General features: G+C 34.0%; 1 protein-coding gene across 1 annotated transcript; it reads right to left on the bottom strand.

Annotated features, from left to right (window-relative positions):
- Nucleotides 1–821: 821 nt before the first annotated feature.
- On the bottom strand, nucleotides 822–10,055 carry LOC145291630 (uncharacterized). The gene is made up of 2 exons (XM_080137703.1): nucleotides 9,792–10,055; nucleotides 822–1,471 (listed from the first exon to the last, which is right to left on the bottom strand). Exons 1-2 carry the CDS (start codon nucleotides 9,792–9,794, stop codon nucleotides 1,001–1,003), a joined length of 474 nt encoding a protein of 157 aa, XP_079993829.1. The 5' UTR covers nucleotides 9,795–10,055; the 3' UTR covers nucleotides 822–1,000.
- Between the last annotated feature and the right edge of the window lie 3,100 nt (nucleotides 10,056–13,155).

The raw sequence follows: 13,155 nt of genomic DNA, 5'->3' as shown, positions 1-13,155 counted from the left end.
TGAAATGTAATGTGTAGCAGATAGAATTTATTCAGAAAACAAAACAAAAAAACATGACATATATACATAATTTGTAATTTTTTTTTTTTAAGTAACTTTTTTTAATTGTCTGAATTTTATATTTTTTATAAAAAAATAACTGACTGAATTTGTGAGAAATTAAAAACTTAATTTCCTCCCCTGTGAAGTCTCCAATTTAAATCTGTAGATTTTTTATCAATAATTATTTTTCTACCTTATAATTTTCTGTAATTTTTGGAAATATATATATATATTAAATAGATAGATAGATGGATAGATGGATATAACATTCACAAACTGAACTGAAAGCTGATATTAACATACATCAGTAGCATTCACTGACATTGAACTAATATATATATATATATATATATATATATATATATATATATATATATATATGCCTGTCCATATACACTTTTTTCATGATAAAGTTAGAACCCAGAATTAGATAGAATCGAGCAATTGCATTGACAACGGACAATGCCAAACCCAAAGTGGGTTTCGATGTACTGCATCTCATCAGTGACGTGCTCTGATATAGGCATGAACCCAGGTCATCGCACATATGAAGTGTGCAATACTGACGACCTAACCATATGGACTATGGCGCAATCTATAGGCTATGCCTCGATTTTAATTTTAATTTTAATTCTGGGTTCTAGCTTTATCATGAAAAAGTGTATATGGATGGGTATTTATATATATATATCCATCTATAATCCCCTCTTACTGTCTAATATATATATATATATATATATATATATATATATATATATATATATATATATATATATATATGTATTAACATTCACAGACTCTGAACCAAAAAACTGATATTCACATCCATCAGTATCATCCACAGACTCTCAACCAGAAACTGATTCTATCATCCATCAGACTTTTTTCACTAGATAGTTGGAAAATCTTCAATCACATGACCTCATACAGATTTCAATGCAAAACCATTGTTGACTTCTCAAGGTGCTGGTTCTGGTGGAGTTCTCGGTAAAACGCAGACACAGGAAACTGGGATTGTGATATTGGTTGCTTCATAGTCTTCGGGATGATTCCTGCTGCATTTCTTAGATTTCAACACTTGAATGTTATAGAATACCTCTTTGCATTCAAGTGACTTATCGGCGATCTGCGAGGTGCAACAGTGTGTCATATAGATGAAGGTTGGTAGTCGACATCGATCGAAGCTGATGCTTGGATAAGACTGGCATATCTTTCGCTGGGTGACGAACCGGCTCTTGGAGGCAGGTGAGTCACACCAGTTTTTGAAACTTGTTGTCTTTCCCTCAAGAAGAGTCCCATTTGAGCTCTCACTGCTGATTTTCATCTCAAAGATTTTGTCGGCAAGGAGCATCTCAAGCGTCATATATTCACTTATAGTTGTGGAACATACGATGCCTACCAATAATAACAAGAAGGAACCGCTGTGGAACTGTTAAATAGAACCGAAAAAAAGAAAGAAAAAACCTTTAGAAATGTTTTAATTGCATATATAACATATATTCAATACGGCAACCACCTACTTAGAGAAGATATTCCAAATGCGTGGTCACTATACAAATCATATAAATAAATGGCTCATGGGTAGATACTTAATTGCCTGCCCACTACAGCAAGATGCGACACAAGGTCAGAAAGTAAGGTGTTCAAGCCAGCGCCCCTTAAAGAAGGGCACTGTGGCCTAACAAAATTAGCATCGACATTCCCCGATAGGGGCGCCTCAGACAACAAACAATAAACTTGCCCCACCTGAGAGCCGGTTGACAAGGCTTGGGAAGTATACCTCCTAGGTAATACCGAGGCGGTGTACCTCAGTCCAACTGGACCTGACGGGCTGATTGTCAAGAATGGATTCTTGACCAGCATTTTCTACCCAGTCTCCAAGCAACCAAAGCAGCAAGGAGATTCTTCCTTAACGATACAATGAGGGTATTAATAAAGAAAATTGGAAGGTTCTACTTATAGACACTGGTGATAGGAACTGACTGATCAAATGGAGCTAAACTATAATTTTTACGAAGGTTATGACCATAATCTTCATAAAAATTATGGTTTTATCTTTGTAACTGAAAAGGAATGGCAGGTTATATGAACCATGGAAGTTGTCCAAAATGGTGTTTTCATAGGTTTTTTAAAGGTCAACATCTGAAGAGTATGTGACTAAATATGCAGCAATAACATAATTTTGCAAACTTGATAGCTGCAATACGAAACAATATTGTAATGGATATCTTTTGAAAAGTAATAAATGACCAACTGAGAAAACTTGACATTTGCAACTTGGAGAATTATTATACTACATTTTATATATACACAGGCGGCAAAAAGAAAGTTTGCACTTGTAATTTTTTCAAAAACTGCAAATTTAAGCTCAATTTAATGTAACTGTTTAAACAAACTTTACCTCATTTGATTGGCCTTTTATTCTGTTCTATTTGTGTACTTGAATGTGCTGAAGAGTGTTGTGATTCCTGGTACAACCAGGTGACTGCTAGCAGACCCTGGGTGTGACAGCAGGACTAGGCGCTGGCCCACAAATCCAAAGACACCCAATCTTGGCTTCAGAAGGAGTGTTACGACTTTGTACCTTTCTTTCATCCCCCCCCCCGCCCGACCTGAACCCGCTGGACTACTTCGTTTGGTCATATGCTGAGAACGTCACCAACATCACTTCCCATAACACTAAAGCCAACCTAAGCGCTTGTGGGAAAGGTATGCTCCCAGTTCTGGACTTGTATCAAGGCAGTGATTGAGGCTGGAGGCAGCTACATTGAATAGATGTCAGCTCTATCACATAATCAAGTTACCTGAATTGATTGTTTTCAATAAAAGTTTTAAAATAAAGCTGTAGTTTTGGTTTCTTTAGGGCGACAAATTTATTATTTCTACCTTGTACAGTATGGGGCACATATGAAAATCGCATTCCAAGTAAAACAAATCCTTGGATATATTTATGTGTTAGGAAAAAATAAGTACCCTCATGAAAAATTGTGAAAAATTATGGAGTAGAATTTTAATTAAAAATAAAAATCAGTTTTATTATACTTTGCCGATCCATTGATAAGAGCAGAAATACCCATAAAGCAGGGGGGGGGGAGTCAGTCATTCACTAATTAATAATCGATTCCAGTATTTGTAAGAAAACTATGAAAAAAGTACCCCCCCTCAAACAAAAAAAAAAAGCATAGAAAAGAGATAAAAAGAAATTGGAGCCAACATAGAATTGGCACCATATAGATCATAACACTGATCAAAACAATCTTCAAATTCCACAATAAAATAAAAATCCTGGAATGCAGAAACCAACTAACATAATCAGGTGTCACTTACTAACCACTATTAAGTTGAACTAAAATGTCACTGAATCTGAGCAAGAACAGTAAGTTGGGCAATACAAACACAAGGGTGTTTAGATGAATGACTTGTATGAATATATAAGTAAAAGTATGGTGTTTGTCAAGAATTCCACTCATGAAAAATTAAATAAAGAAAGAAAAACTTGTATAATGTATGAACCGGTGACGGATATAAAATATCGTACACCAAAAATCACTTAATTGATCTGTAGGGAGACTGAAACTTCAGGAAACACCACTTGTTATTTCCAGTGAGCAATCACTTATAATGACTCAAGTGAGAACTCCTAGTCAATACATCAGTGGTTCCCAACCTTTTAAATATGGCGATCAATTTTAGAACAAGCAAAAAGGAAGTGACCCCAATCCTTAAAATGTCTTATATATACATTCATTTTTTGTACAACAAACTGCCATATATTGTGATCATTGAATTAAAGATTATTTATTCGTGAAGGAACTGAAGATTCCATAAATTCATGATTAATTTCAAATTTATTCATAAAACATTCCAAAGCTGCCACAAGAATTAATTACTTGTATATAAATCAATTTAAAATGTTTATGAACTGATCTTAATAAGACGGAGGGTATTATAGGTTTTAGCTAGAAATCTCCTAAATAAAATGACTGCAGAAATTCCCCTCTGGACTAAAGTATCGTAGGTTCGCAACAACAGATGCCACATACAAATTCAATAGATCTACCCTAATAACCACTATCTTATGTAGCTTTCGAACACCATTATAGACAAATTCAGATGTGATAATAAAATGCTACATTGCATCTGACGAGCAACACCATCACAATCGTAACATCTTTAGAGGAAGCAGTTCCTATTTTTCTCTCTAAATACTTAGTCCTACCACCGCTACCAGTTGTCACCAGGACTAATTCTCCATGTTTCACAGATACTGTGATTACATCTATCGTAGCTGACTCATAGATACATAAAAATAGCATAATCTTTCCAATATCCGATTCAGAAATAATAACATTTCCCTCTCTAAATTCTATCTATTCTGATTGGCTGCACTCTGATAATTCTCATATTTCGGAATCCAATTATTCATTTTATAAAAGAACGCTACTAACATTAAAATATGACGTCACTAAGATACATATTTTCGGGCTTGAATTCAAGTTCATTTAATGCATATGTAACATGGAACAATACAAGATAGAGAAAATCATCAAACAAACTTAAAATAACCCATTTTGTTGCTTTCAATTACTAAGTTTAAAATAAGATATCACAATATGATTTTCATTCATCTTTTTCTAAATACAGACAAAAAATAACAATGCCAATTTCTTTGTCGACAACAACGTCGCCTTCTACAAAACATCAACAAATCTGAGTTCTTTTACCATGAGACACACTGCGTGTACATTGGTGATGTTTCAAAACTATGCATTCCATATATATTTAAATATTGAAGAGTCTACCTCCCAAATATATGTGGCTTCGATACTGAGATTTTTCCTAACTACATAAACAAAAACAACGCTGACGTCATCAAAACATCAACAAATCTTAGTTCTTTTACCTTAAAACACACTACGAGTTTAGCTTATGACTTTCATATTAAGATTTTTTCTTAAAACATAAAAAAAACAATGACGACATCTTCGTCAATGACGACCTCTTTGTCAAAGCATCAGCAAAACTGAGTTTTAATACCATTACACGCACTACGTGTACATTGCTGATCTTCCTATTTATTTGCCTCCCCACGAGGGCAAAGTTAGCCACAAGGTCAGTTTTTAATGTGGAGAAAATCCAGCTGCCTAAAAAGGGGCACTCTGAATAGAAACAAGAATAAAAATTGTCACGAAGGATTTCTTCTCTACTGACCGAGAACAAAAAAGGTGACGTGTAGCATCATAACAGATACTACACTGTGATCTTGGTCCACTGTGATGTTTCAAAATGACGCATTTCATATGTATTTATATATTGAAGAGTTTAGCTTCCAAATACTTGCGACTTTTATATTAAGATTTTTCCTAAAACCATAATAAAAACGACATGTTCGTCATAACTACATTGAAAAGGTTAGCTCCCAAATATTTGCTTTTGTTTTTTGCCAAACAATATTATTTACACTGCATATTTCTTTCAATGAAATTCAGTAAATATTTTTTTTATCAGAACAAATCCATGGCACATTCATTTTGTCCATGGCACCAGTGCCCACTATTATACTGGGCGGGCAATGGCTCCTGCTAACAACCGTAGTTTAATTGATTTTTTTTTTTACAGTTCGTGTGAGAGGCATACTTCCACCATGCAATGCCGGTACACAGGTCTTGCTAATTATTAATAAATTCAACTCACGGAAAAATACCCAACCTCTTATGGAAGAAGAAGGTGAGGACACTGACAAATAAATCTATTACTTTTGCGCCCTTCTGCACTCTGAAAACATTTCTAACATTAAATAGTAAACCAAAATCTCACTTTCGTATTAATATATTTTTCACCTTGTTTTATTCACATTCGGCTCAAAATGAATTGGCAACCCCATGTCATTAGTGTTGCGACTTCATTTTGGGCCATGACCCACAGGTTGGGAACCACTGGAGCACATAATAATAATAATAATAATAATAATAATAATAATAACAATAATAAGACACGACTGCATGGGGAAAACAGTACACTGGAAACGCTGCAAACGATTGCATTTCAGATATGTACGCACGTGTACACAACTTCACTGTTGAGATCTCTAAATGCCAGAAAGCTTTCTACTCTAATAATTTCTTCCCTCAAAACAGCTAGACTTTGGAATTCCGTTCCTGCTACCTGCTTCCCTGACTATACTGATATTCAGAAGTTTAAATGTAATGTAAACCAACGTCTTGTTAATTTTTCCTAGGCATGGTTCCAAATAGTAGCACCTTACGTCCAAATGGCTATATGCCTTGTCAGGGGTAAATGTAAATTTAAAAAAAAATGGTGCAGGCATAAAACAAAGAACATGCTGGAAAAGAGAACCACAAAATCCTATAAGACATGGCAGTACAAACAGATAAACTTAAGCAAGAAGACGAAACGCCATAATAATTGATCAGAAAGAAAGCAACTGCTAAATTTTTGCCGTCCCAGCAGACACAGGGTGAAGATCAAAGTGATGGAAAAGCTAAGAAAATATGTTGAACTTGCCAGAGAATTGATAGGAATAAAAAAAATGAAGAAAATCAATGTAATGCCAATAATTGTAAGAGCACAGGCAATAGTCTCAAAAACCTGAAAAAATAAACCTAGCAGAAATTGGAATTGAAAGAAAGACTAGAACTACACAATGATGAAAACAGCTGAAATCTTAAGGAAAATCCTCGAATGCAGAAAGCAACCAACACAAACTACAAAAACTAAGCAACTATATGGAAATTGCAACAGAATTAAAAAAAAAAAATGGAAGGAACACTACATGAATCAAAGAGAATGAAAACTATAAGAAATCTTATTATAAATGGACCCCCCACTCCACCTTCCAAAAAATGGCATCAGGCTCGGCTGATGCTACACAAAATAATTGTAAAGGGTCAAGGAGAATAGAAGGATAGATGAGGGAGATCATTAACCAGACCTTCACTAGATGAGGACAAAGAGTATTAGGACCTTGAAGAGGCTATTGCCACCTAAACTCCTGTGAAGAATAATGGTCATTGCCACCAAGAACTCAGTGGTAAGCAAATGTTGCGATAATGCAAAGTCATTTGCAAAAATTATCGAAAGAGGTGGAGGGTAGTGGAAATCTATAGAGACTTGTTCTCATTCGAACTGTCCTTGTCAGTGAATAATCGCTGATGAACACGTGTGTGAGAACTCCTATTGCATTGACGACGACAACAACAACAACAACAATAATAATAACAATAATAATTGTATTAAACAAATAATAAATAAATAATAAAAAAATATAATAAGAAAAAAGAATTACATATCATGATAGTGTGTTAGTTTATCTCAATAATAATAATAATAATAATAATAATAATAATAATAATAATATAGAACCAAGAACATTGAAGCTGCATACCTATAAGTTCTCTAACCCCACCCCCATCTCCTTATTACCACATCACCGTCCCCCCCCACAAAAAAAAGAGTGAGACCGAATAGCTAAGTAGTCAAGGAGGAAGGAAAAACCGAAGAGTGAGCACTGACCAGACCTCCACTGCATAAGTGCGAAGAGAACTGGGACCTTGAGGAGGCTTATTGCCACTTAAATTCCAGTAAAGACCAATGAGCACTGTCAACAAGAAATCAATGGTAAGTAGCTGTTGCAATAATGCAAATTTATTTGCAAATATTATCAAAAGAGGTGAAGAGTACTGGAAAATCTGGGAAGACTTGTTGTCACTCAGCTTCCAGGGAACACCACAGACTGTATTCAATGAGATCTTTGATGGCCTATGTGAAATCTCCTTGTGAACTAATAATGATAATAATGATTTGTGTGTGTGCACCTATGTGTGTGTGTGTGTGTGTGTGTGTGTGTGTGTGTGTGTGTGTGTGTGTGTGTGTGTGTGTGTGTGTGTGTGTGATCATAAACTGGCTCTACACCAAATAAGTAAAGAGCGTCAAGGAGAATGGAAAGACCGAGGAAAGAAAACACTAGCCAATCCTCTGCTGGATGAGTGCAAAGGGGACTCGGATATTGGGGAGGCTTATTGCCACTCAAATTCCAGTAAAAACCAATGGTTAGTGTCAATGAGAAATCATTGGTAAGCAGCTGTTGCGATAACGCAAATTCACTTGCAAAGGTTATCGAAAGAGGTGGAGAATACCAGAAAATCTGGGGAGACTTGTTGTCACTCATACTTCAGAGAACGCCACAAGTTGTGCTCAAAGAGAAATCCATGATGATGACCTGTGTGAATACTCCTACTGAATAAATAATATTCGATTATTATCACTGATAAATCACTGATGATGACCTGTGTAAAAACTCCTAGTGTGTTAACAACAACAGCAATAATAGAAATAATAATAATAATAATGATAATGATAATAATAATAATGATAATAATGATAATGATAATGATAATAATAATAATGATAATGATAATAATAATAATAATGATAATAATAATAATAATGATAATGATAATAATGATAATAATAATGATAATAATAATACTGATAATGATAATAATGATAATAATAATGATAATAATAATAATAATGATGATAATAATAATAATGATAATGATAATAATTATAATGATAATAATAATAATAATGATAATAATAATAATGATAATAATAATGATAATGATAATAATAATAATAATGATAATAATAATGATAATAATAATAATGATAATAATAATAATAATAATAATAATGATAATAATAATAATGATGATAATAATAATAATGATAATGATAATAATAATAATGATAATAATAATAATGATAATAAAAATAATGATAATAACAATAATGATAATAATAATAATGCTAATTATAATAATGATAATAATAATAATAATGATAATAATAATAATAATAATTATAATAATGATAATAATAATGATAATAATAATGATAATAATAATAATAATGATAATAATAATGATAATAATAATGATGATAATAATAATGATGATAATAAAAATAATTATAATAATAATAATAATGATAATAATAATAATGATAATAATAATATGAATAATGAAAAAATCAAGAGAGTACCTATAATAGTAGGAGCACTAGGAACAATTCCGAAAACTTTGAGAAGAGAATGGGAGAAATTGGAATTAGAGAAATGGCTGAAAAGATACAACGAATAAGAATAATGAAAGCAGCTGAAATATTAAGGAAAACCCTGGAATGCGGAGACTAATACATGAGCCACATGCGCGGGCCAGAGGGGCTACTGCAGAGACAAAACACGAACATTCAAATTGCATATCTATAAGTTCTCCATCCCAATTCCCATTACCCAATCACTGCCCCCCCCCCACCAAAGAATGATGCCAAATATTCGAGAAGGCTCAAGGAGGATGGAAAGACTGAGGAGAGAGTGCTGACCAGACCTCCACTGGACAAATGTTAAGAGAACTGGTACCTTGGGGAGGCTTATTGCCACTCAAACTCCAATGGAGACCAATGGCCGCTGATAGCGAGAAATCAATGGTAAGCGGCTGTTGCGATAATCCAAATTCATTTGCAAATGTTATCGAAAGAGGTGGAGAGTACTGAAAATCTGGGGAGACTTGTTGTCACTCAACTTCCAGGGAACACCACAGGTTGTTCTCAAGGAGTAATCCTTTATGACCTGTGTGAAAGCTCCTTGTGAGCCTATAATAATAATAATAATAATAATAATAATAATAATAATAATAATAAACAAATAAGAAAAAAGAATTACATACCATGATAGTGTGTTAGCCTATGTCAAATCCTTGATTGTTTATCTCTTTATGTCTAACAAAGATTCTGTTATAGCTAGCGAATATGATGTGTTTATGGTTGGCAAAGATGCTGTCGTTATGGCTGGCAAAGATGCTGTCGTTATGGCTGGCAAAGATGATGTCGTTATGGCTGATAAAGGCATACGGGGATCTTTTATAAACGACCAAACGAGGAAGTCTTTTCGGGTTGCGTTTATTTTCCTTCGATTCAGTTTGAATTTCAGGATACTAACTGGTTACGTTTGACTGATCCCATTGTTCAATGATATCCTAGAAGACGGTCATCTCCACGTACCACGATGAGGCATTCGTACCCGGGCGTTTTAAAAATAGCATCGTTACAAAAAATGTAGTAGGTAATCCCAAACCACATTTGTTGTAGTATTGCGACGTGTTATTTTTAGCAGTTTCTCACCCAGAACTACTCATCTGTGGAACACGATACCGCGGGGCTGCTACAAGTTCTTGATGAGCTGTCCTCTTAAATAATCAAATCCTACCCAAGTTCCACCATTACTGATCATCATGATGTAATTTAACTGGCTACTTTACACCCATTAACCTTTATCTCCGAGTGACACTTTGGCCTTAATAAGCAGTGATCTCCCTAGTAAAGAAAAGAAAAGCTATGGGTTCAATAGTATTACTATTTGTGACGATATTCCCTTTTGTTTATAACGAGGTGTTCCAATCTTTTTATTCTTTCCCTTTCATATTACTTTTGCGTTTACACATACAAACACACACACTCAGAGAGGGGAAGAGAGAGAGAGAGAGAAAAAAAAAAAGAGAAATAGAGAGAGAGAGAGAGAGAGAGAGAGAGAGAGAGAGAGAGACCGCGAGTAATAGATAGAAACTTAATGAGAAATGGGTAACTTGGTGAGTTAATTGCAAATTACAGCTACTTAGAACAATTGAAATTGAATCTTTTCCAAAAATAACTCAATCCCAAAACCAAGGATTATTTTAGCATGCATTTTATGTTATTAGAATATATTGAAAAAATTTTTTTTAAAGAAACTCAGCTTTAATATACTACTAACCAACTTTTCCAGCTCACTATCGTTTCGCAAAACTCGCTACTTTGAATACTTCGAACAACATTTTTAGTAATAAACATTTCATTCATACCTTTGTTGTAAGCATTCCATTCATAACTTTGTTGTAAACATTCCATTCATAACTTTGTTGTACCAATTTACTATGCCTCCCCACGGGACAGAGTTAGACACCAGGGTCGTTTTTTAACGTGGAGAAAAGGTACAAAAATAAAAATTGTCTCAATCGTGAAGGATTTCTCTTCCACCGACAGAGAACAAGAAATAGAAGTGCAGCATCTGAAGAACAGATACTACACTTTGATCTTGTCCCGTTGCATTTATTGATATAAATAAACACTAAGATTCATAAAAATAGATAGTTATTAGCATTTGGTAATTTCGATAGGAATTTATTTATCTTCTTAATAAGACCGTAAGGAAATTACAAAAACAAAAGTATATCATTTTGTCTGATGATGTTTATGCGTGTGTGCGAGAGAGAGAGAGAGAGAGAGAGAGAGAGAGAGAGAGTGAAGGGAGAGAAAGAGAGAGAGAAAGAGAGAGAGTGAAGGGAGAGAAAGAGAGAGAGAGAGAGAGAAAGAGAGAGAGAGAGAGAGAGAGAGAGAGAGAGAGAGAGAGAGAGAGAGAGAACAAAAATAGTCACCTTCTCTCCTTTCTCCATGAACTCGTTTTGCTCGCGGTAGACATATTTTGTTCGCGGTAGATATATTTCTTTCTAACCAGTGATGTGAGTTTAATTTAAATTATCTTCTTTAAAAAATTATGAGCTAATATTTTAAGAAAGGATTTTGTAATTTATCCGTTTCGAATCAAGGTTCGAGTGTGTTCAACTGATGCGGGAGAAACTCAAGTCTTGGATTTCCGGTTTGTTGGCTTGCATGGCTTGTGTGAACTGCGGCGTTGTTTGGCTGTGGAAATAATTATATCAGCTCACATTCTGAAAATTCTAATATTAATTCGCTCGCGAGGTTAGCTTGTTGGATATCAGTTTGGGTTCTCAGTCACAAGTACACTCCTTGTTTGAGACGAAGCAGGTGCCTTCTATAGTCGGACTTCACCGCGGTTTGCTTCATCTGCGTTAGTTAATAGACTTTCTTGTGGGCGGTGTGGTTGCTCATGACAGAGTATTTGCTTCGCATGCAAGAGATTCGGGTTTCGAATCCTAGGTTCGGATGTTTTCAACTGATGAGCTCAAATGAGGACAAAACTAGAGTCTTAGATTTCTGGTTTGTTGGCTTTCATTACGTGTGTGAGCTGCGACATTGTTTGGCTGCAATATATATATATATATATATATATATATATATATATATATATATATATAATTTAAAGGAGATTAGAACAATAGTCTAAAGAGCTGAGTGTATTTTAATGTAACAGTGAAATTACTAGTTTAATTAAAGTACAGGAAATAGAAAGTGCTCGTTGTAATTTATATATATATATATATATATATATATATATATATATATATATATATATATATATATATATATGAGAATAGGACAATAAACAGTTTAAAATAGTTATGAAAACTTGAATATAACCCCTTCTCTTTTTTTTTAATTTTGTTTCAGCTGGTGATAAGGCACACTACTGGGTGGCAAGCATTTACCCGCTATCTCATACATACATTCCAACCGAGAGATCTTTTTAAGATTCTAATCGTCTCTTTAAGTTCAATTGTATGAATCTCTCTGGCATTTGGTTCTCTTTGAAATTCTTTTTAAGAGTCCGGTTGCTGCTATAATTACTGAAATTATAAGGATCTTCCTTAGATTCCAGTTTCTTTTCATGTCGGTATTCTTGGTATTTCGTTATGTTTTTGCCGTATTAACTCTGTTTAACCCATCATAATTAGGGACACTAACTTCTACTAAGGTTGCCTTTTTTCTCCTTCTTGTCCCATATTACTGTGTCAAGTTTAATGGCTCCGTTTTCAAGGTACATAGCTGTAGAAATTGATATACGTTACCATACTGCATTCGATACTCAACTTTTTACTGTTTAAACCCCGAAATGCAAATTTAAATGGTGAAAGGTGTCGTATTTGTATTAAATTAACGCGAAAAAAAGAAAAAAAAAACAATCTAAAAAATGAACAACAGAAACCGGAAATTAAAAAGAGCAGGCACTTTTGCCTATAACTTTATTTGTTGTTATGTTATCTGTTCAAAATATGATATACCTAATTAGGCGAAAGGCTATTCAAAGAGTAATTATTAAAATAGCGTTGCTATTTTAACGGTTTTCCTACTAGACAT

This window comes from Euprymna scolopes, chromosome 12, assembly GCF_053919585.1.
Source record: "Euprymna scolopes isolate OS-2025 chromosome 12, ASM5391958v1, whole genome shotgun sequence".
Taxonomy (NCBI): domain Eukaryota; kingdom Metazoa; phylum Mollusca; class Cephalopoda; order Sepiida; family Sepiolidae; genus Euprymna; species Euprymna scolopes.
The sequence above is the reverse complement of the archived record's forward strand: the minus strand, read 5'-3'. Positions and strand labels throughout refer to the sequence as shown.